We start from the raw sequence: 27,025 nt of genomic DNA, 5'->3' as shown, positions 1-27,025 counted from the left end.
CTGGACTCTCTGGCCCAGAGGTCCAGTGTGCTGCAAGAATTGTCACTGTTACATAACTATCTGCCTGGCACCTTGGAGAGAGAGGCAGAGCACGGGGCAAGGAGAAAACCATATGGGTGACTCCTGCTAAGGGATAAAGGTGCCCTCAAAATTTATATTTTGGTCCACGACTTCAGCCTAAAAATAATATCAAGAAAATAATAATCCGTTGATCAGTTTCCATTAGTATTCCATGTTGTCATGAGAAATTCCTGGGGCCTTAGTCAACCTTGAGTGAGAAAATGCTGCTTGAGGGTTCTGATTAGTGTAAATAAATGGGGTGAATAATAAACACTCGTGTTAGTGAAGTTAACCATCCTGTGTATGCATATGGTCTTTGTAGATAACAACCCAAAAGAGGCAACCTCAAGTCTCCTGTTTATTACCACGTCTGCCACACGCACACGCACACCCCACACCAGTCAATGTGAATTTGCCCACCCAATTGCAAATGCCCACCCAGATCAGGTGGTAGGACTACTCTGAGAGGTGAAAAACCACTTCTCTCTGGCCGGAACTGGAAGGAAAGGTGACAAGTTGGAAAGTTTACATACATGTGGGTCCCTTCTTTATGTTTTAGAACACCTTACATGTTCAGAATGCTGGCTCTCTCCCATGTTCCTATGGAGAGAGAAGGTTCAGGTCTCAGCCAAACATCATTCATTCCTCAACACACTCCAATGAGGTCCCCATATGGTGGCATCATTATCTAAACCTGTAATGTTCAGCCTCTTCCTTTAAACCAACGCTCACATTTCTGAAAGATGGATTTGCAAGTAAAAATGCTCCTTCCTTCTTGCCTGGGTTTATTCTGATGGCTCCCCTTTCACACTCAGAGGAGGTGGTAAGTTCACTGCACTGGATGGAAATCTCATCACCATGGAGGAGGCCCAACAATCGTCTGGGTGTTCAGACCCTCCCCGTCCCCGAATTATGCAGAGATGGCTCATTAAAACAAATCAAATTCCACGAAATAAAAGGATAAGTGTTCTAGAGCTGAATAAAGTCGAGTTAAATGGCTTAGACATGCAAAACAGGTGCACACTCAACCCCACTGTGGTATTTAACTACCTTAAACATTGACACCTTTCAAATGTCATGAATACTTCGCTTCATAAAAGATCACCTTTTAGAAACCAAATGATGTGCACTCAGGGGACAAAAAGGAGCCCTTTTTCCAGGATTCCTAAGACAGGGTTTTGTATCAGGTCTCGTCTGATGGAGGCAAAATGCAGCTGATACATGTCATAGGGGGATGGTGTCTCAGATCCGAAAATGATCCTGACAAAAAAGAACTAGTCATTGAAAGCACCTTTTTTCCGAATTCTTTGAGACGTTGGGACAGTTTTAAGACAAGGCTGAGAGCAGTGAGGTAATTGTCCAAGAGCTTTTCTGTTGCGGGCTCTCAGTGGTCATCACCCATGATTGTTCATCACCAGGCGAAGGGGCTGAAATTCCCCGGTAAATGAGGAGAGTGTAAATCAGGCTGGTGTTGGGCTGGCCACAACATACATGTGCCATGGCCAGGCACCCTCCAGGCTCCCAGGCATCATGGACTCTTAGAATTCTGACAATATTCCTGACAAGGTACACACCATCCTTGTCCTCGTCAGCCTCACTTTACAGATTGCATCCTAAAGGCACAGAGAGGATTTGATCAAGGTCGTGCAGCTGGGAAATGGCAGAGACATAACTCCGACCCAGAGATGCTGGCTTAAAACTGAGCCTGACCATCTCCCGTGTCCCCCTGAGCGCCTCCCTCAGCAGGTGGGAAGTAACGGGACAGGGAGCATCCCCTGTGAAGGTCAATTTGACTTCATTAGCACCCAGAGAGTTTGAGGCATCTGACTTATAGAAAAAAAGCAGAGTCAACCTGACAGAACAGGAATCAATTGTAGAATGACTGTGAGATCTTTTATTGAAGTTTAAATAACATAGGGATCCATAGCTAGGCTATGTTGAAATGGATGGATAGATGGATGGATGGACAGATGAATGGATGGGCTGTCATTCCCCAAATGTCCATAGGGAAAGGTCCTGTTTCATGAGGTGAGAGAAGTTAGTGCCCTGAGGGAGGAGGCTGCCTGTTCTCCCCACTCACTCTCATGACCAAGTGAGAGAAGATCCCTCCTCCTTCATCCATTAGCACCAATCATGAGCTCAGCATCCTGACAACCTGTGTTGCCTGCTGAACAGAAGTAGCCACACCTCGAGAATATCGCTATTCTAACTGGACTAATAAATAAGAGGGGAGGGGCATGATGGGCTGTCTTCGGGGCAAACCCATGTGAGATTCTAGATGTTGGGCTCTTTTCTAGGAACTTCAGAAGTGATCCAGTGATATCCTGGCCACCGCCACCACCATCACCATCCAGGTTACACACCAATCCAAAATAGTATGTTAGGGCATGCAGAAGGCAGAGAGCTTCTGTCTGACCAAACATGCGGTCACCATCACCAGGTTAAAGCGAGTGTGTGGCACATACTGTCCAAATGCCTAGAGTACCAGGCACACATGTAGAAGAGCCTGCTGCATGTGGCATTCAACACCTTTGCATCAGCAGATTTGCCTCCATGTTTCAGCCTGATCTAGAGAGGCCATTGCCATGACCTCTGAGAACAGCCATGGTTGGGGGGGCAGGTGAAGGTGAAAAATCAGCCCCAATTTCATCACAGCAGAACCAGAGGCAGGAGTCTCCTCATAATTCTGCTTCCAGAAGAATCTCACCACGTTTCTTGTTGTCTGCTCCTTGTCGTGGTACTTGACACCGATGTCCTCATTCAGGTCTCTCCTGGTCAACTCCAGCCCTAACCCAACCCTAATGACTTCACGTTTATAAAGCAATCCTATGTGGGACCCTCTGCGACACCTTGTCCCACCCCAGACCCAGCACTTCTTCCGTGCTTACCGCAGGGTCTAGAAGAATAGCAGTCACTGCCTTTTTCAGCTGTCTGAAACCAGAGTCCCCACTGCTCAAGCCAGCCCTGTGCCCATCCTCCTGGGTCACACTGGGGCACGCCCTCTTCCACGATCTCAAGACAGCTTCCCTGTCCCCATTCCCAGGGCCTCTTTAAGGGACAAGGGTCTTGTGTGAGGAAGCGAATGCCACGAGTTTATCCTCAGGATCACAAATAAGAAAACTCCTCTGGCACAGGCGGCATGGCTCAGCAGGTGAGCATCAACCTATGAACCAGGAGGTCCCAGTTCAATTCCAGGTCAGGGCACATGCCCAGGTTGTAGGCTTGATCCCTCATTGTGGGTTGTGCAGGAGGCCGCCTATCAGTGATTCTTTCTCATCATTGATTTTTCTATCTCTCATTCCCTCTCCTCCTCTCCCTTCCTCTCTGAAATCAATAAAAAAAATATTTTTTAAAAAAAAAGAAAACTCCTCGGCTCATTAGAACACAGACATTTTCCTCCAAGCATTTTCCTGTTTTTTTATTGTCCCCACTTCACCACTAGGAAATGGTAAATGCCCATCTAAGGATGTGACACGAGTTAAAGTCACAGCCTTGCAGTCACCCTCGTCTCTGACCCAGGCTATGGATCTGCTGAGTGACAGCAAGGAAGCCTGAGGGTCCGAGGCCGAACCACAGCGGAGAGGACATCTCTCAGACCCCCCAACCCCTCAGCAGCTCCCATCCCACATCCTTCCCCGGTGACGCTAACAAATAACCAGCTAGGGTTTCAGGATTTCATAAACCCCCAGTTAAAGGAGCCTAACCTGATTGCTCCTCCTAATAATCTAGCAGTGCCAAGGGTCTATAAGGTGGGAATGGTATTAAAAGGTGTCGTTTGGGGAGTCTTTTTGCCTGACAGGCCATTGCAGCAGGGGCTACAGGAAATAACAAAGGCTGTGTCTTCCTTTCGCTTCCCAGAAAGCAGAGCCTGAGACAGATGTTGTTGGTGCTACACACGGAAGAGGGGGCCCCAGGAAGGAAGGAGGGAGGGTGGGAAGGAGGAAGAGAGAGGCGATGGAGGGTTCTTCATCCAGATGGCACTGCCAGGTGCATGCCACGCTGATCTTGTGCCTGAGGACTGACCCAGGCGGGAGGAAGCTGAGTGAGTTATCATCACCTGCCCCTGCCTCTCCTGGTCCCAGACATGTGCTATAGCATCAGTTCTCAGCGCTGCTATCCTGGGCAGCATCTCAAACTCGGCATCTGCCGGGAACAAGCAGGAAGCCCCGAGGCAGGAGGTGAGTGGTGGAGCCCGCAGAGTGGGCAGGAGGCAGCAGCTGTCCCTTCACACCTGCCTGAGCCCGGGGAGCCCACACCGAGCAGGCCACCCACGGGGTCCGCACGGATCAATCTGGTGAGAGATGTGTGACTCAGCACAGGATTTGGCTGGGTGACTCTTCAACCAAGTTGCAAAATCAGGGACAATCCCTTATGTAAGATACTCCACCTGAGGAACGGGCCACACCAGCCCGTCAGTAAAAACTGACTCGGATCCATTTCTCCCCAACCTTGAGCTTGGAGTGGCTATGGAGGCACGTCTGAGACTCCCATGCTGCATCCGGAGGCTGGTCTCACAGCAGTAAGACCATGTCTCAGCAAAACAAATACCGTATTTTCCGGCGTATAAGATGACTTTTGAAATGAAAAAAAGCCTGCTCAGATTGGCCAGAGTCAGAGAGGCGGTCTATTAAAAAAAGAACTGGTGTTGCCTCGGAAGTGGGGGGTAGTCTTATACAACGAATATAGGCCTAAACCTATGTTTTAACTGTAAAATTAGGGGGTCGTCTTATACGCCGGAAAATACGGTAAGTAAAATCTATTTTAATAATTTTAACCTACGTGTCTTTTTCCATATGAACAACTATAAACCTACTCTTATCCAGCCCTGTATAAGGGGCACCAACAAACGCATTAATTAAGACAAATACCGCACAGGATGACTTGCATTTGAAATATGGAAAAATAACTCAACTCATAGGAACTGAGAATAGACCGACCGGTGGTTAACAGGGGCTATGGTTGGAGGACCCACAGAAGGAAGGGTGAAAGGGCTAAGATGAATAAGGTCTGAGGATCTGAGTCGAACACCATGGCTGCAGTTGATAGCACTGCCGTACAACTGAAAGGTGGCAGGACAGTGGAACGCAGGTCTCACACAGAAAGGGGTACATATGCCAGGGGATGGACGTGGTCACTAACTCGGAGGCGGAATCTTTCACGGGGTAGACATACATCAGACCCTCATGGTGCCCTCCTTACGTGGGTTACAATTTTGTCAGTTACACCTCAATGAGATGGAAAAGATAATATTTTAATTCAATATTTTGGAAAAATCAAAAGTACTACAAAAAGGCATGATAAGCACCCTAGCCCATTTGGCTCAGTGGATAGAGCATCCACCTATGGACGGAATGGTCCCAGGTTCGATTCTAGTTAAGGGCACGTACCTCTGTTACAGGCTCCTCCCCGGCTCAGGCCTTGGTGGGGACTAGTGCAGGAGGCAACCAATTGATGTGTTTCTCTCACATTGATGTTTCTCTCTTTCCTTCTCTCTTCCGCTCTCTCTAAAATCAATGGAAATATATCCTCGGGTGAGGATTAAAAAAAAACTCATGATAAGCAAATATCGACATTTTGCATAAGACAGGGGCCATCTGTACTGGTAGATATTTCCTTTGGCCTCAGGCTCCTGCTCGGCTCCCAGGCTGTGGTCATGGGTAAGGAAGAGATTGGAGAAGGGGGTGGTGTGGAGGCTCAGGAGTTGTCCTAAGTGGTCCATAGGTCCACACTCAACCCCCGAGTCACACTGGTTGGGCTTTTTTCTTTTTTCTTTTAATGGTTGTTTTAAAAAAATGATGGGGCTCTTCCAGGCAAGGAGCATCATCCTGTCTGATCCCTGTTAAGCCCTCCTCGGCTCCGGCTCCCGCCTCCGTAAGCCCCGGAGGCTGGATCTGCACCCCCAATCCCCACAACACTCCGCTCCGCCCCGCGTTGCATCCTGACCTTTGGGTGAACAGAAACAAGCAGTTCTGCTGTCATTTGGGGAGACCATTTATGGCAAAGCCCCTCATGTTTGGGGATTTTGTTTCTTGTCTTTTCATTTGTATCTTCCCTTACAGCCTTATATTTTAAGTGAGTATTTTCTACCTTTAAGTTTTCCTTTGGGCCAATATTCTTCTTAAACCACTCTGTTTCCTAGTTATAAAAGGAGGATCTAGTCATTATGAACACTTTGGAAATAGATATGCAAGGAGGAAACCAAAAAACTACATCTAGCTCTCCCAGTCAGAGTTCACTCTGGTGACGGCCCTCAGGGTACGGAGCAGAGCGCAGCGGAAGGGACCCCTGGGCCCTGGATCGCCCTGGGGGCTGTGTGGCCAGCAAAGCCTTGCCACAGCCCTGTCCCTTGACCGGAGCCCGAGTGAAGGCGGTGAAGGTGAGCGTCAGCTCAGGGAGCCAGGCAGGATCCCACATCAAGACCAGCTCCGAGGCTCCCCCTGCTCGCCGACAGCCGTCCCTGCTGTTTGAGACGGGGACTGTCTCACAGGGACAAGGACAGGAGATGCCGCCACCTCCAACATGTTCCTACCTGGCCGCTGCCACCGATCTGGGCACGGTCTGCAAATTGTCGCAATGTGATTTCATTGCTTTGCAGGCCTGTGTGAGCACGCCACCCTCATGACGGTGTGAACTCCTTGCTTCGGGGGTTGGGGTCACTGCACTTTAGGGTGTGATGGCGAGGGATGCAGGTTCTGGGCTAAAGCTGGAGGGAAGGGCTGGCTCTAAAGAGACACAAAAGAGCTTTTGGGGCTGATCCAACAATCTACTTCCCCACTGTGAGACTGTAAATGTGTCTACACTCATCAACTACGCAACTAAAACACGGTAATGTTTACCAGATGCAAATTACACCTCTATAAACCTGATCCAAAAAAGAAAAGAAAGAGCGTCCTGGAATCCCATGGTCCTGCTGTCCCAGCCCCATGTCTGAGCAGCTGGGTGCCCCTGTGCCGGTCCCCTGACTTTTCTGAGCCTCTGTTTCTGCTTCTAAAAGAGGGAATATCAATGCACCCACCTCCTCAGGCTGTGAGAATTAAATGAGATAAAGAAACAGTCCCGTGGCCCGGATCTGGCCCCTGAAAGGAACCTGACAGCAAAGTGATGCTGAGAGAGGCGTGGGAAGAGGCACGCCCCTTCCTCTCCATCGTGCTCCCTTCAGTGCGTCCGGGCGTTGGGCTCAGCGGTCTGAAGGCAGTGTGGCCGAGTGACAGTAAACAGTGATTCCACTGCTCACGCCTTTCCTTCCTTACCTGCTCAGTTTCTCCTCCGTGGGGGACGAAATCAAATTAAATGTGTATCTCACATGACTATTCGGAGACTCCCAAGGGAGAGTATTCATATGTGTCATCACTTTGTCCATCAGGCGAGCGGCCGCTGCCTGCTTGTTGTTAAGTTACCGATGTCAGTTGAGGTGTCCTGGGCCTCTGATCCTGGCATGGATGTACCTCATGTGTTTGGTACCAACCTCGGCTTGCGTTTTTTTTAGGAAAAGAAGACGCAGGAGGAGCATGGAATGATTGCCGGAGGGGGACGTGGAAGGGGGCTGGGAGAACGTAGCGGCCCGGTACAGTGTGTGCGCCTCTTACTCAATCGGCAGATTCTCCAAAAGAAACGCTTCTCCTCCAGCGCACTTCCTTCCCTGCCTTTCCCTGGTTGACCCTCGGAATGCAGGCCGCTGGGGAAAGGCCAGGAGCCTTCTAGAACGGCTGCTATGACTGAACAAAAGACACTCGGCTCTGAGACAAAGACGGATACCCCCTATCCATCCCTCCTCCCTGCACACACGGAAGTGCCAGGTTCGGGCAGGGCAGGGCAGGATGGAGAGGTTTGCCTTCTCTCTCCATCCCGAGAGGTTATGGCTGACCAGCCAAATGCCAAGGGCAAAGGAGCCAGAGAGCTGTCAGTGAAAGATAAATGTAAAGGCAGAACCCGAGACATGCCAATTAAGGACCTCATTTAAGGACAAATGTGCCTCACACGGATGGGGAGGAGGTTGGCCAGTTTTCCAGACTGAAGGAACCCCATACTGTATCCTCGAGAAAACGCCAACCCTGCCCGTCCCCCTGGAATCATGGGATTTGGGGGGAACTTTTCCATTTCAGAGAAGCTGACGTGAGATCAGAAAATCCGCACGTGGTTCCCCAGACTGAGGACACCGGCCACAGAGAAAGGCGCAGCTTTGCTTTGCTTTCACAGTAACACCAGCATCCCGCCCCCGTTCCTTCCCCAGTCGGGCTGGGAAGCGCAGCGCTGGGTGTAATCGAATGAAGGCAAAGGGTGAATGAAGAGCACAGCATGAAAACGCCCCACGGGCCAAAACCAGTGTGGCTCAGTCGATAGAGCGTCGGCCTGTGGACTGGAGGGTCCCGGGTTCAATTCCAGTCAAGGGCATGTATCTTGGTTGCGGGTACATCCCCAATGGAGAGGGTGTAGGAGGCAGTTGATCGATGTTTCTCTCATCGAAGTTTCTAGCTATCCCTCTCCCTTCCTCTCTGTAAAAAAATCAATAAAATATATATTTTTCTTTAAAGAAAGAAAAAAAAACGCCCCATGGCCGGGAGGACAGGCCCTGCTGGCCAGCATGTCTGCTCTTCCCCGACAGCCAGCCATCCTGTGCGTGGGATGGTCACCTGCCACGGCCACGTGGCCCACCACGATCTACCGACCGCAACTCCCTCGCCGGGCAGCAAAGCGGTGAGCAGGAGAAGGAAGGACACAACCACCCACCACGAAGCCAGAGAAGCCCCATGTGGGGCCGAGTGAGCAGTGACGCTCCTGGGTTTTGCAAAGACTTTGCCTTGTTTTTGCACCAAACACCAGGCTCTGTCTCTGCGAGCGAAAATGGCCTGACACCTCGATCCTGGGAGGCGGATGCCACAAGTGTGCCCGTTTGATAGAGACAGAGCTTGAGCCACAGAGAGGCTTGGTGACACCCCCAAGGACCCAGGGCTGCTACGTGGAGGGGGCGCAGCTTGGATCAGGGCAGACTGCACCCTTGCCATGGGCTGGGGAGGTGGAACCCCAACTTTGTCAGCTCCCTCTGCCACCAACGGCAGACACTTTATGCCCCAGTCCATCTGGTGGCACGAGGGCGGGGGGGAAATCATGTGCAAATCCATGACATCGTGCTAAATCCTGTGCATGGCAATGCATGGACCATAGCAGGAAAGAGATGGGGTGAACACACTTCACAAGATTGTCGGGGTTCCGCGTCCACTCTGACACCAAACCTGCAGATGTGGGTCGCACACCTGTGAGGTCATGGCCCCAGGACCACACAGACAGCTCTAGCCTCAGGACCCCTCTGCCTGCAAGTCCCAGTCTGAGTTCCACATGTGGAACCAGCTCCAGGGCCTCTTGTACGCACCCTCCTCCCACGACAGCTACAGCTCGGCCCGTGAGGAAGAGCAGATGTGCGCTTGGCAGGCTGTGAGCCCACGGCCTCTCCCTCCGGGACGGCACACTTTCTTTTTCGGTAATGAAGAGGCAGACAGCTTTGTGCCCCACTCAACTAACACGAAAACCGCTTCGGGACTCAGCAGAAGCCTGAGAAGCTCTTAGAAGAATGGGGCATGCTTTGTCCTAAATCAGCTGTGGAGACACGGATTAGAAGTTGGGGATAAAAGCTGCATAGACCACGTGATCAGCGGCTCCCTGGGGAGGTGAAAATTCCAGCTACCTCGCCATGAAGACGGAATGCACATCACATCCCACCACCATCATCACCAGCACCACCTGCCAGCTCAGCCCCACGGCTGTCTCCTTCAGAGCGGGTACTGGCTCCATATCTTATTTTTAAAATCTCTCCAGCATCCGAGCAACATCATTTGCTGGAGAATAAACCCGGCTGTCCTTCGGTTAAAGGTTCCTTCCAGGAGCAGGGCGACGCCCACGCCACTGAAGGGCCTCCTATCTGCACGCACTGACCCCGCTCTTCCTACGATAAGAGCTCTTCACTTCCCCAGCACAGAAATGTCTCTCTAACGGGACAGCCTCAGACATTGGCCCTCTGTGTCCCCTGCCAGGCACCGAAGGTGAAGACAGAGGTCACAGGACAAGACAGGCCACCAAAGCGTTCCTCTGAGTGAACAACCAATGCTCTTTGAACACAATTGGGATCAGAACTGGGGGGTTTCCACATGGGATTACAGGTTAGCGTTTATGTGATATTTAAAATATATATACTTTGCAGGGGTTCTGAATCAATTTTGTTACTCCATCCTCACAATAGGCCTGCAGGTCCAGCCAGCATCACCTGGCTTCTTGTTCAAGCATCTGCTAGGTGGAATCTCTATCTCTATATCTATATATCTATCCATCCATCCATTTCACCCATCCACCCATCCATCCATCCATCTATCCATCTATCCATCTATCTATTCATCCATCTATCCATCCAACCATCCATCCATCCATCTATCCATCAATCTACCCATCCATCTATCCATCCATCTATTTATTCACACATCTATCCATATATTCATCCATCTATCCATTCATTCATTCATTCATCCATCCATCTATCTGTCTTTTTTCCACTAAAAAGCCATCAGGCAATCCCATCCTTACCCAAGTGTGCAGGAAAAGAAAGGCCACCTCATGGCCAGATGACCTGTGCAGTCACACGGGACCTCTGGCTTAGTCCCTGAGCTTGATTTACTGCTCTGTCAGTATTGTCATGAAACTCCTCATAATGTTTCACGTGAAGCCCCGCATTTCTGTTTTCCACTGAGCCCCATAAAATGTCCCAGATCCTGTCCCTGCTGCCCAATCACAGGCTCTCAGACCCCAACTCTTCCTGAGCCACCAACACTCAGAGAGGTTCATTGCAGAGGCGGGTGGAGCGGATGGTTGCAGGACTGTTGCTTGTTTTTAAATTGCCTCATTTCTGAGGAGACCTGCTAGACTCTTCGCTACATCACACTTCCTGGCTGTAATACCACTGGGACGGAGGGGCGGGAGGCGGGTCCCCTGAGGGCACTGCTTCCAGCTCTGAAGTCGCATTACACTGCATTTTTATTTTTGTCATGTGCGAATTCAAAATCCTCATCCAAAATTCCACCGTGGGGAGCTCTCACCGGAATTTCAGCCAAATCTGGCTCTCAGTGAGAACTCAGCAAAAAAATGATGACATGGAAATTCACAAAACAGTTTCCCCAGAAATGAGCTGAATCTGCTTTGAAGAGGAGAAAGATTAAAGCTAGATGAACAACATAAATTAGCAAACAAAATAGAAGCAGACTCATAGATAGAAAGCAGACTGACAGCTGACAGGAGGAGGATGTGGGACTGGGTGGAAAAGATGAGGGGTTAGGCAAAGAAAAACAATTCACAGACAACAGTATGGTGACTAGCAGACGGGGAAGAGGTGGGGGAGGTAGAAGAGGGTAAAGGGGTGATAAATGGAGATGGAAGGAGATTTGACTTGGGTGGTGAACACACACAGTACAATATACAGACGATGTATTCTAGAATTATACACCTGAACGCTATATAATTTTTTTAACCAATGTCACCTGAAAAAAATTCAATTAAAAAAATAAATAAAAATAAATAAATTATATATATATATATATATATATATATATATATATATATATATATATAGTATTTGGTAGAAGTACTTGACAAGTTGCTACATCTATTTTAAGAATTTATCTTCAAGAAGAGATAAAATAGCTTATGCCCTAGCCGGTTTGACTCAGTGAACAGAGTGTTGGCCCAGGGACTGAAGGGTCACAGGGTCACAGTTCAATTCCAGTCAAGGGCATGACCTCGGTTGCAGGCTCAATCCCCAGCCCTGGTCAGGGTGCTTGCAGAAGGCAACCGATTAATATGTCTCTCTCACATCGATGTTTCTCTCTGTGTGTCTCCCTTCTGCTCTCTCTAAAAAGTAATAGAAAAATATCCTCAGGTGAGGATAAACAAAAGAGAGAGAGAGGAGATAACATAGCTCACATTTCTGAGGTATAGGCAGTGTGCAGCAGGCAGCTGATCGATGTTTCTAACTCTCTATCTTTCTCCCTTCCTCTCTGTAAAAAGCAATAAAAAAATATTTTAAAAAGAAAAGAAACAGAAACGTGGCTGACAAAATAAGTGATTACTGATGGTACATGCGACGGTTTTGACCACAGAAAGGGCCACCAAGCCCTGAGAAAATATTCTCTAAGAGTTTCCTTTGGCATTTCAGAATGCTCTTTCTTATTTCCACAGAGCCGAGGAGGGGGGGGGGGGGTGTACTGGAAGGAGGGGAGGTGACTGGTGCACACTCAGGTCAGGGAAACTCTGCCAGACAAGGCAGAAGAGAGCTTTGTCAACAGAGACCTTAACGAGATGGTTCACCCACATCTGCCATGTCCTCCCTTTGGGATTGGGATGGGGTGGGGCTGGGGTGAGGATCAGGAGGTCAGAGGACAAACCCAAATCTCTGCAAAGAAAGCAGAAGACCCGGTGAAGGACAGAAGGACTTTGTTAAGACTTCTGTGGCTGTCCTTTGTTGGTACTGGAGACTAATAAAAATATCCAGAACAGTATTATTTTTCATATGTTCCATGGCTAAGTCCTAAATGGAATTGGGACAAGTGAAAAAAAAAAATGGGTTGTATAGAGGATATGACAGAAAATGAGACAGTTAATAGGATAGGAAATGAGTGAAGCCTAGGCTGGCTTTTCTTGGGAAGCGCTCTGATTTTAAACAAGATTCGCCTTAGGGCACTCACTTCCCTATTTTAAAATGAATGCTTTGAATGAAATGACAAGTGCGGCCTACTTAATCCCCGGATTCTAAGTGGGGCCATAGAAACCACCATCTCTCTCTAGGTCAGTGGCCTGTCAGCAGGCTGCCTGCACCCGGGGAGGGCAGGGCCATCCTGCCCAGCTGCATGGGTTGTACACAGCACAACCCCAGGGGGCGCCATTGGCACACACTGTAGTCTGATGGCACCTCTGGGGTTCGAAGGTGCTTCATTCTCACAACCGTGCATGATAGAACTCTAGAATTTCTATTTATATCTGTGTAGGATCACAGATCAATAAGAAAAAATAGGCTTCATCAATAGCTGATACCGGCTGCTGACATTGTCACTCAGTGGGTAGGGAAGAGTGGAGGCCCCAGGACGCCCTCCCTCTTGGCTTGATCTCAGAATACCGCCACACGCTGCACGGCGGTTCCTCGTGCCCCTTAAGAGGATTTCTAGATTATCCAATCTACCTTTAACGGCACTAATCTCTCCACAGTAGGTAAACGGACTTAAAAGATTCCTGCCCGGTCACATGCTACAACATGGATGACCCTTGGGGTCATTCTGCTAAGGTAAACGAGTCAGCCACAAACAGACAAATGTCGGATGATCCCACTTACATGCGGTAACCAGGGTAGTCACCTTCACGAAAACACCAAGTGGAACGGTGTTGAGCAGGGAAGGCGGGACAGCACGGAGGGGAGCTACTGTCTAACGGGGATAGAGTTTCAGTTGTTCCGGATGGAAATGTTCTGCAGATCTGTTTCCCAACGAGGTAGGAAAACGTAATGCTACTGAATTTCACTCTGAGAAAAATGGGTAAGATGGCCAATTTACTATGTTTTTTGACCACAATAAAAAATTCCTGAGTACAATTTTCACAGATTGAAAACAATGCCAATACTGCCAGCAAAAGCAATAAAACTATGGAAATGCTAACTAACTTGTTACTGTTAGAATATCTTCGTGAGCACAAATAGGAGCTTAAAAACCACCGTCATCAAATTCGTCTCAAAAAGAAGTAGTTACCCAGGCCATGTGAACTATAGATTTCCATGCTTTTCCATTGACAATGAACTTTCACAAATGTATATTGTGCAAGGGATAATAAAGCCATTACCATTAGCAAGGTATCTAAAAGTATGGTTTGCTTCATCGTTCTCTCATCTTTAAATATTTATGTTTGTATATTTTATACCCACACTTAATATATTAGCACTTACAATTTTAAATACATTTTTAAAAACGTATTGTGCATACATGCTCAAAAATTTATCTTTCCAATATTCATTTTTGTATGTTTCATAACTATACTTTGCATATTAGTACATTAGCACTTATACGTAATTTTAAAATGAATTTTTAGAAAATGCTTTGTGCATACATGTTCAAATATTTTTCTGGAGCGGGTGCAGTACCAGAAACTGTGGAGGTGAATATTCTAGAGGAGTGATACCAAGGTCACTGTGGACCCCATCCATTGCTCTGAGCTGGATTGTGGGAGGACTGCTGGGATAGCTCCCGGGGAGCTGAGAAGCTGTTGCTGATGGCTGTTGTTGGAACAATGACAGCTAATTGTGGGAAAGTCAAAGAAGGGGCTGGGTAGGAGAGTGCCCTCCCTAGGGGAGGACAGTCATACCTAAGCACCTTGACCGGTTTGGGGAGATGTCCTCTAGCAGAAGGCAGCAATTTTCAACTGGTGTACCCCAAGAATTTTATATCATGCAATACCTAACTTGCATTAGGAACACTAGCCTCTTTTTCTTTACATTATCAAATTTTAAAGAATGACATCAGCCAGCATAACAATAGCCGACCAGTGTGAACGCATCAGAATTATATCTATTTTTTGTCATATCGGCAAATGTATATATATATATATATATATATATATATATATATATATATGTGTGTGTGTGTGTGTGTGTGTGTGTGTGTGTGTGTGTGCCGTAGAAGCCGTAGAATTTTAGTAATTAGTTTACGTGTGTCATGAGATGAGAAAGGGTTGGAAATAGCTGACAAATGGTTTGAAGTTTTGCTTATTGCTGGCTCCATCTATAGTTCTTTGAAACGAGTAAAGAGATGCGAATTCTGAAGGCAGACCCAACACCCTGGCCCACCTACAATGTGCGCAGGTTTGTGTCACCACTGGTGTCTGCTGATGCCCCCTCACCCGCAGGGATGGAGGGATGGGCACCCTGGATGCTCCATCCGGCACGATTGCTCTCAGGCTCCCAGGTGGACCCATTCATGGCCCTGGGGTTTCAGACAAGTGGGGAAATGTGATCGGAAACACCTAGGCACAACCAGCCCTTTGCCAGGCCCAAGAGAATCGTTCTCTATTTCTAACACCTCCTAAGGGAACAATGAATATTATTAATGAGGAAATATGTACGTAAGAATCTTAATTTTTTTATCCTCACCCGAGGATGTTTTTCCATTAACTTTTTTTAAGAGAGAAAGTAGGAGGGAGAAAGAAAAGGAGAGAGAGAGAGAGAGAGAGAAAGAGAGAGATCTACATGAAAAAGACACAGCAATTGGCGGGGGAGGGGGGGGAGGGGGGTAAACTGGTAAACCTGCAACCAAGGTATGTACCATTGACCGGGAATAAAATGGGACCTGGGACCCTTCAGTCCAAGGGTGGATGCTCTAACCACTGAATCTAACCGGCCAAGGCAAGAATCTTAAATTTTCAAACAAGTGTAATTTCTTAATTAGCTTTTAAATAATGGCACTTAGCCACATGGTGGACAGGAAAGTATGTTGGCGAAACAAAAGAACTTGAGAGAAAGGGGGAACATAGTTCCTTGTAATATTTTTTTTTCTTCTTATTTTGTTAAGACAAGTGCTCAAGAGGATTGTCAACCTCTGGGGTCCTCTTGGCAGGCCTTGTATACAATTAAAATAACAAGTCGCTTGCCAAAACCGGTTTGGCTCAGTGGATAGAGCGTTGGCCTGCGGACTGAAAGGTCCCGGGTTCGATTCCGGTCAAGGGCATGTACATTGGTTGCGGGCACATCCCCAGTTGGGGGTGGACAAGGGGCGGCTGGTCGATGTTTCTCTCTCGTCGACGTTTCTAACTCTCTATCCCTCTCAATTCCTCTCTGTGTAAAATCAATAAAAAATATATTTTAAAAAATAAATAAAATAACGAGTCGCTTGGTGAGAATCTTGGCCAGGGCCCAGGGGTGGCATGAGGGGGACAGCTGGCCGTGACCTTTGCCACACCTCTCCCCAACAGCTCTGGGTTGTAGGACCAGGAAAAGCATAACCTCAAACCAGCCCGGGTACAAACACGGCCTGAGTTCAACTAGTCCTAGACTGGCATTTAAGCACCAGCTTTCAGAAGACATTGCAGACCGTGGAGAAAAGGGTGTGCTATAGGTGGCCTGAGGTATTTTCATCTTGGCCAAGCCTACATGAGGGAACCGCCACCCTCACACAGGGGACAAACACCTTCCTCTCCCCTCTGGCTCCCGATAGGAAAATCGCCTCATTTGCATGGTTGGCACTTCCTGGCGCCTTCCCTCTGAGATGTTTGCAGGGGACTTTTCACCTTGTGGGTGGCTACCTCCCTGCTTTATGGCCTTAATTTGTCTTCCTTTTATTTATAAGGTGGCCGTTTAAGAGTAAAAGATGAAATAATGGCATTTAGCGGGTGATTGATTTGCCGGTTGGCCGTGTGATAAATATGGCCCAGCGTTTCCCTTTCAGAAGCGGAATGAGAAGTGATTCAGTGGGATTCTGAAGCATAAATTTAGGGCCATTTGCAAGGCACAAACAATATTCCAGCAGATTGATGCCTGGGATGGTAACGCACGCGGAATTGCTCACGTAAAGCAGCCAGAAATGAATGCGGGCTGATGGGTCCGGGCCGTCGACGGGTGTGCAGGCTCGCCTGGCTCCCGGTACAAGACAGTGATCCATGGCACGGCCATACCCACCCCCAAATCCAATGGGGAATGTTTCCCCATTCATCTTTATACTTGGCTTCAGTCCAATGCTTGGGAGAAGAATGGCAAAGAGCTGGTGCCTGGGGGGGTATAGGGAAGTGGAGACAGACCCTGTCCAACTTCCCAGTCCATCTTTTTTTACAGCTGAATTGTCAAATATCCCTGTACATTAACATTACTTAAAGATGGGCTATAATTAAATATTTGTTTTAATTCATATGACCATTGAGGATTCCTGTTTAGCTAGAAATTGTAATGTTTAACTCAGCCACTTGCTTCCTGAATCCTAGAGAGATACTGACGTCTCAACACGCCGGAACGGGCGGCCTGGCTGAAGGTGAGGGGCTGCCTTCCCACAGGCCCGCGTGGGCTCCTCCTGAGTCCCCGCTGAGCACAGCCAAGTGGGTTTCCCGCCTCCACACAGCGAGTGTTGTCCGGGCTCGGCCGGCTCTGCCTCGCTCCTGCAGCCCCTTTTGTTTGAATTTCACAGAACATACCTGACGTGAAATGGTCACCGGGGACATCCGCAGGATACTACAGTTCCCCGCGCCCTGGTTTTCCTTGACATTTTCCTAAAGGTCAAGAGTTCTGTCTGCTGAGATCTCCCCAGTTTTTCTCATCCCTTTGGCCTTCTGGGAAAGTGTTTGCTTTGCATACGTAACAAGGCATCTCTTTCCAGCGCACAGGGACTTCCATGGCGAGCACGGGTTTCAAACCAGGAGGAAAACAGAACGTCTCTCCTCCCACCCCATTTCTGCCACAAATCTCAACACTGAGAAAAGAGGGTCTGGTCCTCGGTCACATGCACTGACCAATCCGCACCCCGAAATCCAATTATGCATCCAGGAACTGGACACCACCAGGTGCCAAACCAGAACACTGTCCCTGTCCTCAGGAAGTTCACCGTCCAGGTAGGATAACACTGATTAACAAGATGCAGCCGCCCTGGCTAGTTTTCCTCAGTGGTTAGAGCATCGACCCCCAGACCGAAGGGTTGTGGGTTCTATTCCAGGCATGTACCTCAGTTCTCAGTTGCAGGTTCCCCAACCCCAGTAAGGGCTTGTGCAGGAGGCAATCAATCAATCTGTTTGTTATTTTCACATTGATCTCTCTCTCTCCCTCTCTCTCTCTCTCTCTCTCTCTTTTTCTCCCCTTCCTCCCCTCCCTTCCACTCTCTCTAGAAATCAATGGAAAAAAATATCCTCAGGTGAGAATTAAAAAAAAAAAAAAATGCAACCCATAATACTTGCTATGGACTGAATGTTTATGTTTTTTCAAAATTCGAATGGTAAAACCCTAACACCCAAAGGTAACGGCATTAGGAGTGAGGCCTTTGGAAGCTGAGTAGACAGTGAGGGTGGGGCCCTCGTGAATGGAATCAGTGCCCTTATAAAAGAGACCCACAGAGCTCCCTCACCCCTTCCACCAAGTGAGGACACAGAGAGGAGTCCGTGACCCAGAACGGGCCCTCACCCGCCCATGTTGCACCCTGATCTTGGACTTCCAGCCCCCAGAACTGTGAGCAATTACTTTCTGCTGTTTATAAATGACCCAGCTGTGGTGTTACACCAGCTGCGACAGAAGAAAGCCAATGCTCTAGCAGCGTGATCTTTAATGCTGTGTTTTCTTCAAATACCAGCCAAATACAATAAAAACCTGTGCATATGCATCCCCTAAGATCCTTCTTTCCCCTCAGTGGGAAGCCCTTTCCAGAACGTCATTCTAAGGTAATGAGAAAGCCCCAGACTGGGGCTCACATTATTCATAGGATCAAAGAGCGAGGCAAGCCGGGGCACGGGGCCACAGACAGATGGCGAAGGCCCTCCACCGAGGACAGCACCTCGAAGAAAGCCTGAAAGCAGAGATGAGAATTTCACAAAATAACTCGGAGCCTGCTCATCATGAATTCAAGGCACGTTCCATCACAAAGCCCCCGTCCCCTTGTCATCACGATCACATGATTCCACCGAACCTTTAATAAAATCAGCTGTAACTCATGTACTCCCTCTTTCCGGGGAGGAAAACACACATGCACAGTACATCTTGCACTCTTAGAATTCCGAGAAGAAAAACAATGAGCGTTCTTAGTCCCACGGCATTCCTTAATGACATGCAGGATGCGGGGAACGAACTGTGTGGCAACCCGTGTGCGTCAGCCCCGCAGACACATTTGCATGTTTAACTGCGGCCTCTTCTCCGTTAGGAAAAATCAGACATCGAACCCACGTCGTAATGGGTGTCTTTTTAGACTCAATATCTCAGGGTACAGGAGAGAGAGTCTCTATCACTGTGTGACACAGCAAAACCACTTGGGTTTTTCTGGATCTTCCCACACCTTTCGTGCATCACACCCCCAGAAGGTTAAAGCTCCACGAGACATTGAATTGTCATTTGACCTCTGTCGCCGGGCCTTGGGGGCCAGTGGCAAAATCCACATTTTGTGCCGTTTGCCCTTGGGATCTGTGCTTAACTGGTCAGAGATACACAGTTCCTCGCAGACCTAACCATCCCATCCCGCCATCCACCTGTGTATAGCTCACTATCACACCCATACCAGTTCTCATTCTAGACCTGTTTCATCTTACTGCGTGTCTCACCGGCCGGTTGCCCTGATGGCTAACTAGATAAGCCCCCAGACCAGTGTCACGTGATTTTTTTTAACCAATGGCTACTTTGGACGAAGGGAAAATGGTGTCTTTCCTGTGCCCCCCCTGCCAGGGCCCCAGGACTGAAGTGGGGCCAGCCACCCCTGCTGGCCCAGCACAGTGACGGGCATTGCCTTCTGCTTTCCGCAGCGATTTCACGCATAAGCAGTAGCTTCTGACGTGTGCTAAGGACAGACGTGTGGGTCTAAAGATGTGCCCTTACATGTCCTTGGAGTGTTCAGACCACGCCTCTGACAGGCACAGGCCTTCTCCTGCGGCCGCTGTCTGGCTGAAAGAGATGGCCATGAGCCTGGCATCCCATCCACACGGTGAGAGAAAGGCGGCGTGAGGGGGAACAGGAGGACGGGGAGGCTGCTCTCCCAAGGGGCCTCCGCTCTAATTAATAGCTGTCAGCGAGGCCTGGGGCAGCCGGAGCCCCCCTCCCTCACCCCCAGGGCAGTGCTGCCTCATTAAGAAATGAACTTGCGGAATGTGCCCCCGAATGCAGTGACATCTCGCCGCCTGCGCTCCTCAGTAACTTCCTTTGCAAAGCAACTTGAGAAGAGACCCCTGCCGAAGACGAGAGACTCGGGGTCATTGTTGGTGGGACTCTTGTCTTCCAGTCGTGCGAGGTGGCCACACACAGCGGGCTTTCCTCCTCCCGGGCCCGGGGGCCCGCGGGGAGAGAAGGACGCTGTGTGGATTGCACTCCGCGGCCATGCTTTCTGATCCGGCTCCTGCCCTGAGCCTGCGCTGTGATCCCTGCGAAATCCTCTCCCTGCTCAGCTCAGAGCTGCTGCAGGCGCATCTGACAGACGCCAGCGCCGAGATGTAAATCAGACGCCCCCGGAGCCACCCCCGCTCCCTCGCGTTGCCCTAACTTTGGACTTGACTTTGCTCGCTCTACTTGAGCTGCTCTCTTCAATCACCTGTCATTCCCCCCAGAAAAGTGATGTCACGGGGGATGCAGAAGACATGGTGCGGTGCAGTCATCCAGCCTAAAGCCGGCTCCACACTCAGTTTCCCTTAAAGATGGGAAGACCGGGAGGAGCAGAGCTGCGTCCCACACCCCCCCTCGGGGGGATCATGTGGCCCTTGGAGGGTCTCTCTGCCCAGTGGAGCTCATGCCCTGGCCCCAGGGGGCTCATGGGAGCTCAGGAACTCTGCAGCTGGCACTGTACCCTGACAGCTGGCACAGGATCCATTGCCCAGCAGATCCCAATAAGCTCAGAGGGTGGCGGGCAAAATCCTGTGCCTTGTCCCTCGCAGTCATGAGGCACAAGTGTAAGTCAAGAATCATCTGAAATCCATCCCTGCCTGAGAGTTATAAAAACTAGAAGAAAAGCTTGGGGGGAAACGGGGGATCCGCTTCCCTCCCCAGAAAGAGCTTCTGCTCAGCTTTATTAAATGCTTTAAGCAGATTTAAGTCTTCGTCCAAGGACACATTCTGGCTCTCTGAGGAGCACCCCCCAGAAACTGGGAGAGGGGCCAGAGAGCCGGGGCCCGGCTGGGGGCCAGCGGAGGAGGTGCGGGAGTGAAGGAAGGGTGAATGGGCAGCAAAGGGAGGCGGTGGGGTGTTGTCAACATTAAAGGAGCGGAGGCAGGGTCCTCGCAGTCGCCTGCCAGCTCCTCTGATGAAACGCGGGGGACAGGGCTGCACTCAGTTCACATAGCAGAAAGGAGGCTGTGACTCCAGTCGTGGGGTGAGGTCTGGGACACCGGCTCTCTCCCAGGGGACCCACCGTAAGAGAGCCAGCCCCTCCTTGGTACGACGCAGGACAGGAAGGTGGTGACTGCGCCGGTGAGCAGAGTTGGCGGGAGGCCTGCTGTCGGGAGGGTTCCTGGCAGCTGACCTGATCAAAGAAAGGGAGCCCCGGGGCTCTGCCGCCTCCAAGTCCTTCTTCTGTGTGAAACTGGGAAATCGTACATAAACACCCACTGCACACGGCATCCCCTCTTGTTGCAGGCAAGGTGAGCCGACACAAATAGAGAAGCTTCTGGAGTCTCCAGGGGGTCTAGCAGAAAGCCCCTCCACCCAAGCATGCAAGAGATGGGGGACTGGATCTCACAGCTCTGTTGTCTGCTTCGAGCCCCACCGCCTTTTCCCCAGCTCCCACCCTCCTCCTCCTCCTCCTCCTCCTCCTCCTCCTCCTCCTCCTCTCCTCCTCCTTTCTCTCCTCTGGCACCTGCTGTCCAGAGACTCCCTCATGCACTTGGCCATCCACCTGGCGGCCAGCTGCCCAGCATTGCAGCCCATGTCCTGGGTCTGTCTTTCGCCTGCTAGTTGACCTTGAACTTTTCCACGCCTCGGTTTCCTCATCTGTCAAGTGGGACTCACATGAGCACCTGCCTCCCAGAGCTGTTGGGAGGCTCAAATAAGGTAACAGAAGTGAGAGCCGGACGCCCAGCGGGCGTCTGAGGCCGCGGGGCCACTGGGAGCTGCTGCCGTGGTTACTACTGTTGTTGTTGGAAGGGTGTCCGCCTCTCCCTCCTCTCCCCGTGCTCCCCTCCCCCTCCTCCTCCTCCCGCAAGCCCTGGGCGCCATCCCAGACCCCGTTCCCACATCTCCTCAGGCCGAGCCTCTCCTTCCTTCCTGTCATGTTTACATCCCATCCACCCGTCAGAGAGAGAAAGGCGGCGGAGACACATTTTATTTCTGAAGTTGTTAATTTTACTCTAGACTTCCTAAAAAGGATCACCCATCTGTCAAAAAAAGGAAGAAAAAAAGACAGAGAAGATGAAAGATCTCACAAAGTCGTTATCTGAGCGCCAACCGAAGTGAACACAGACCGTCTTGGTCGCAGAGTCCCCTTAGAGGGGGTATCGCATGACCCAGATCCGCCCCCTTAGGGGGAGAGAAAGAGAACGTGGTCTTCTAAAACATAAAATGAGCCCCAGCACACCAATTCCATGCAGGCGTGTTCAGAGACGTGACCTTCCATGTAGAATGGTCCCTCTTCCGCCCGGCATCCCCATCTCAGAGCCACACACCTGGACACGCGCCCTGTTCACGGCTCGTCTGTCCGAGGGGCTCCTTCCTGGGACTCCGAGGAGCTGCAGATGCTGGCTGCACAGCCCCCGCTTCCCCACACCCCACACCCCACACCGCCCCCCAGAAGCCAGCGCCCCAGCCACCTGCCCGGAACGCTGTCCCCTGAGCAGACACCGGGGGAAGTAACACAGATCTTCCTGAGAGACCCCAACCATCGGCTTCCTCTGCGGAGGGCGCAGCCCCAGAGCGCTCTCCAGACTCACAGTCCAATGGGAAGCCAACAATGCGTCCTCTTCTCTTTTTAAGGCGAATTTTTTAAAAGTTGCAAACTTAGCCGGTCCCTGCGCTTGCCCCGCACAGTAAGCCATACACAGGGCTGGTCTCCAAAGCCCGTAGTCACAGGGCTGGCTCTCACGTTTTCAGAGATAACTGAGGTCCCTTCTTCCCCGGTCCCCTCATTCCACCCCCCAACCCCACCCCGCTCCCCAAGTTCCCCTTTCCCAGGGGAAGCACCACTCACCTCGCTCATGATGCTTCAGCACAGCTCGGTCCTGCCGCTCAGCTCAGCACGGGAACTGCTCAGGGAGGCTCGCTGCTCCGCCAGCCTGGCTTTCCTCTTAAAAAGGGCTGCCCGTGGCATCATGCCTCCCTGAGCCAATGAGAGGCATTCACCTGGCGGAGCAGCTGGCAGGCATCTGAGAGCACACAGGGCCACCTTGTGGACGGAAGAAGGAGCACACCCCAGGTCACAGCTCCCCATTCTGTCAGGGAGAGAAGCCAAGGAGGTTTCTTTAAAAGTCAAAGTCAGAGGGAGGTACAAAGACTGTTCTTTAACGCAAGGGGAGCAGTGAGCGGCTGCTGGAGTTCCCAGGGGTTGGGACAGGATGGGAGGTGCCCACGCTGGGCTGTGGCTGGGCTGAGTAGAGTGTCCCATTGTTTGGGACGAAATGGGGGGAGGCTAGAAAGGCTATGGAAGAGAGGGTGGATGAACTGTATCCCCCCCCCCCAAATTCATACACAAGCAAACCTCATTTTATTGCGCTTCGCAGACGTTGTGTTTTTGTTTATTTGTTTGTTTTTAAATATATTTTATTGATTTCTTACAGAGAGGAAGGGAGAGGGATAGAGAGCTAGAAACATTGATGAGAGAGAAACATCGACCAGCTGCCTTCTGCACACCATCTACTGGGGATGTGCCTGCAACCAATGTACATGCCTTTGACTGAAATCGAACCTGTAACCTTCCAGTCCGCAGACCGATGCTCTATCCGCTGAGCCAAACCAGTTTCAGCCAGACGTTGTGTTTTGATCAACATAAAGGCAAGACCCTCCGTCAGCAAAAACATTAGGAATCGGGAGGAGGATCCAAGATGGCTGCACAGATAAACACCTAACCGCAGCCGCACACAACAATTTCAATAAAATACAACTAAAATATAAAATGGACATTACCCAGAACTACAGGAAAGTCGACTGACTGGAAATTCTACAACGAGAAGCAAGGAGAAAACCAGAAGGAAGAGCAGAGGAGCTGTAAAAGCCTAAGGTACGGAAACACGTGGCGCGCGCGGAGAGGATGGAACCAGAGAGGAGGGGCGGCTGAGTGCCTGGCTGGCGTTCCCTAGTGGGAAGGAGATAAAAGCTCCGACTGTGCTGAACCCCAGACCGGACAGCGCTGAACCCCAGTTCTAGACCAGACCCCGGGGACCCAGGCTCAAACAGAGGGAGCTGGGCCGTGAGGCGGAACCCTGGGGAAGCGGCGAAAGACAGAGCCCCGGAGGTGCACACATTGCGCGCAGAGAAGGGACAGTTGGCTGTGCCATTGGATTGCCCTGGCGGGAAGGAGACAAAAGCTCCAGACTGCTCTGAATGCCACCTCAATCCCACTTTCAACTGAACTGAACCCCAGTTCCGGGCCCATTGGGGGAGAGACTAGACTGCTTGGTAGCAGGCAAAACTCGAAGGCACCTCACAGAGGTGCTTGCAGCGAGTACTGAAGGACCCTGAGACTCAGGAGCCGCATAGGGCGGGGCTGACGGATGCCAAGGCTGTAGGCTCCATCCTGAAACTCCGCTCCATCAGGGAAGCTGCAAAAATGCCGAGACAACGAAATAGATCACAAACGAAAGAAATGGAGGACAAAAAGCGACTGGATATAGAGTTCAAAACCACATTATAAAGTTATTCAAGAATCTCCTAGAAAAGGCCGATAAAATAAACGAGACCTATGAGGATATGAAAAGGGATCAACTAGAAATAATAAGGGATCAACAAGAAATAAAGAATACATTGTCTGAAATAAAACATATTACACAGAGTCCTAAAAACAGAATGGAAGATCGCAAGAATCAAGTCAAAGATTTGGAACATAAAGAGCCAGAAGACACTCCTCCGTAGAAGCAAGAAGGCAAGAGAATCCAGAAAGTTGAAGATAATGTAAGAAAACTCTGGGACAACTTCAAGCGAACCAACATCAGAATTATGGGGGTCCCAGAAGATGAGAGAGAGCAAGATATCGAAAACATACTGAAAGAAATAGTGACAGAAAACTTCCCCCACCTGGGGAAAGAATTAGACTTACAAGTCCAGGAAGCGCACAGAACTCCAAACAAAAGGAATCCAAAGAAGACCACACTAAGACAAATCATAATTAAAATTCCAAGAGCAAAAGACAAAGAGAGAATATTAAAAGCAGCAAGAGCAAAGCAGGTAATTACCTATAAAGGAGCACCTATACAATTGTCAGCTGATTTCTCAACAGAAACCATGCAGGCCAGACGGGAATGGCAAGAAATATTCAAGGTGATGAATAGTAAGAACCTACAGCCAAAGATAATCTACCCAGCAAAGCTATCACTCAGAATCAAAGCCCAGATAAAGAGCTTCACCAATAAAAAAAAAAGCTAAAGGAGTTCATCACCACCAAACCAGAATTATATGAATTGCTGAAGGGGGTTCTTTTGGAAGAGGAAGTAAATAAAGATAAAAACCATGAACAACAAATATGTAACTATCAACAAGTGAATCTAAAAACCAAAAAAAAATTTTTTTTAATCTGATGAACAATATTAACTGGTGAATATAATAGAATCAGAGGTATGGAAGGGGAGTGAACTGACAATTCTCGAGGAAAAGGGGAGATGGGAATGTGGGAAGAGACTGAACATAAACTGTGCACCTATGGATGAGGACAATGATGGGTGAGGAAAGGGCAGAGGGTGGGGTGGGAACCTGGTGGAGGGGAGCAACGGAGGGGGGGCGAAAAGAGGAACATCTGTAATAATATGAACAATAAAGATTTTTTAAAAAAATTAGGATTCACTGAAGGCTCGGATGATGGTCAGCATTTCTTACCAAGAAATATTTTTCATTAAGGTAGATCCATGGTTTTCTTAGGCATAACGTTATTGCACACTTCGTAGGCTACAGTGTAGTATAAATATAACTTTTAGATGCGCTGGGAAACCAAAATATTAGTGTGATTCATTTTATGGTGCTATTTGCTTTATCGCAGGGCCTGGAACCCAGCCCACAATATCACTAAGGTGTGGCAGGCCCTAAGCCCCAGGATCTCAGAATGGGACTGTCCATGGAGATAGGGCCTTGAAAGAGGTGACTAAGGTAACAAGAGGTCCTGGAGTTGGACCTAATCTTGTAGCTCTGGTGTCCTTAGAAGGAGAGAAAACCTAGGCACAGACCCATTGCAGAGGGAAGACCAGGTGGAGACTCAGGGAGAAGACAGCCGTCGGTAAACCATGAAGAGAGGCCTCAGGAGAAACCAACCCCGTGTTCAGACTTCCCGCTCCCCACTCCAGAGCTGTGAGAAAATACATGTCTGTGGTCTCAGCCACCCCGCCTGTGGGGCTCTGTCATGGCCGCCGAGCACTCTGAAACAGGTGACGTAGCCGGCACCTGGAGGAGACTCGGAAAGAATGAAAGAATCTTCAGAGGAATTTGGTCAGGTTTCCCACGTGGCACTCAATAGACCCGATAGTTTGTCCAGGATGTCTTTACCTCCTGTGAGTGTGGAGCTGTGCAGGGGACGCAGGTGCACGCTGATGGTGCTCACAGAGAGAGGACTGAGCTTCCCGTGGAAAATCAGCACCCATGAATCACACTGGAAGCAAGTGCATGTGTACCCACACAGTTCCACAGTGCTTGCTGCCCCTGAATGCCCCTCCCATCCCGTCCCAACAGGTGGGCCCTCACACCCACTCCCAGCCTCACCCCTCCTCTTGGGGAGCTGGTGCGCCAACATGACCAGCCATCAGACCAGGATGAGGTCCATCAGCAAAGACCAGGATTAGGTCCATCAAGGTCAACAATGCTAATGCAGGTCCTAAATGGAGGCCAGGAGAGGAGGCTGAGGGCAGGAGGGAGCCTGGACCTCATCTCAGAATCCAGAGGGACAGGATGGTAAGTGGGTGGTCTTTAAGCCTTTCCACATGGGTCTGACAGGCCATCACAGGTGAGAATCATTGCTTGAAGCAGTGATAGTATGCCCACACACACGCACACACATGCGCGCACACATCTCTCACTCCTTCCAAACTTCCCAGGCTCCCTCCTGCCCTCAGCCTCCTTTTAGGACCTGTGTTACCATTGTTGACCTTGACCGTCACAAGCACCGATCTG

The 27,025-nt window shown here is 49.8% G+C and overlaps 1 protein-coding gene across 1 annotated transcript in view; it reads right to left on the bottom strand.

Annotated features, from left to right (window-relative positions):
- The window catches only part of PCP4 (Purkinje cell protein 4), a 47,317-nt gene extending 24,161 nt beyond the window's left edge, over nucleotides 1–23,156 (bottom strand). The window contains exon 1 of the mRNA XM_084873732.1: nucleotides 22,911–23,156. Coding sequence (XP_084729858.1) covers nucleotides 22,911–22,919 — 9 coding nt within the window. The 5' untranslated portion in view covers nucleotides 22,920–23,156. The remainder of the gene's footprint in view (nucleotides 1–22,910) is intronic.
- Nucleotides 23,157–27,025: the final 3,869 nt, after the last annotated feature.

The sequence above is a fragment of the Pipistrellus hanaki genome, assembly GCF_964339955.1.
Source record: "Pipistrellus hanaki genome assembly, chromosome: 2".
Classification (NCBI taxonomy): domain Eukaryota; kingdom Metazoa; phylum Chordata; class Mammalia; order Chiroptera; family Vespertilionidae; genus Pipistrellus; species Pipistrellus hanaki.
Note: the sequence above shows the minus strand (reverse complement) of the source record. Positions and strands in the feature narration are given on the sequence as shown.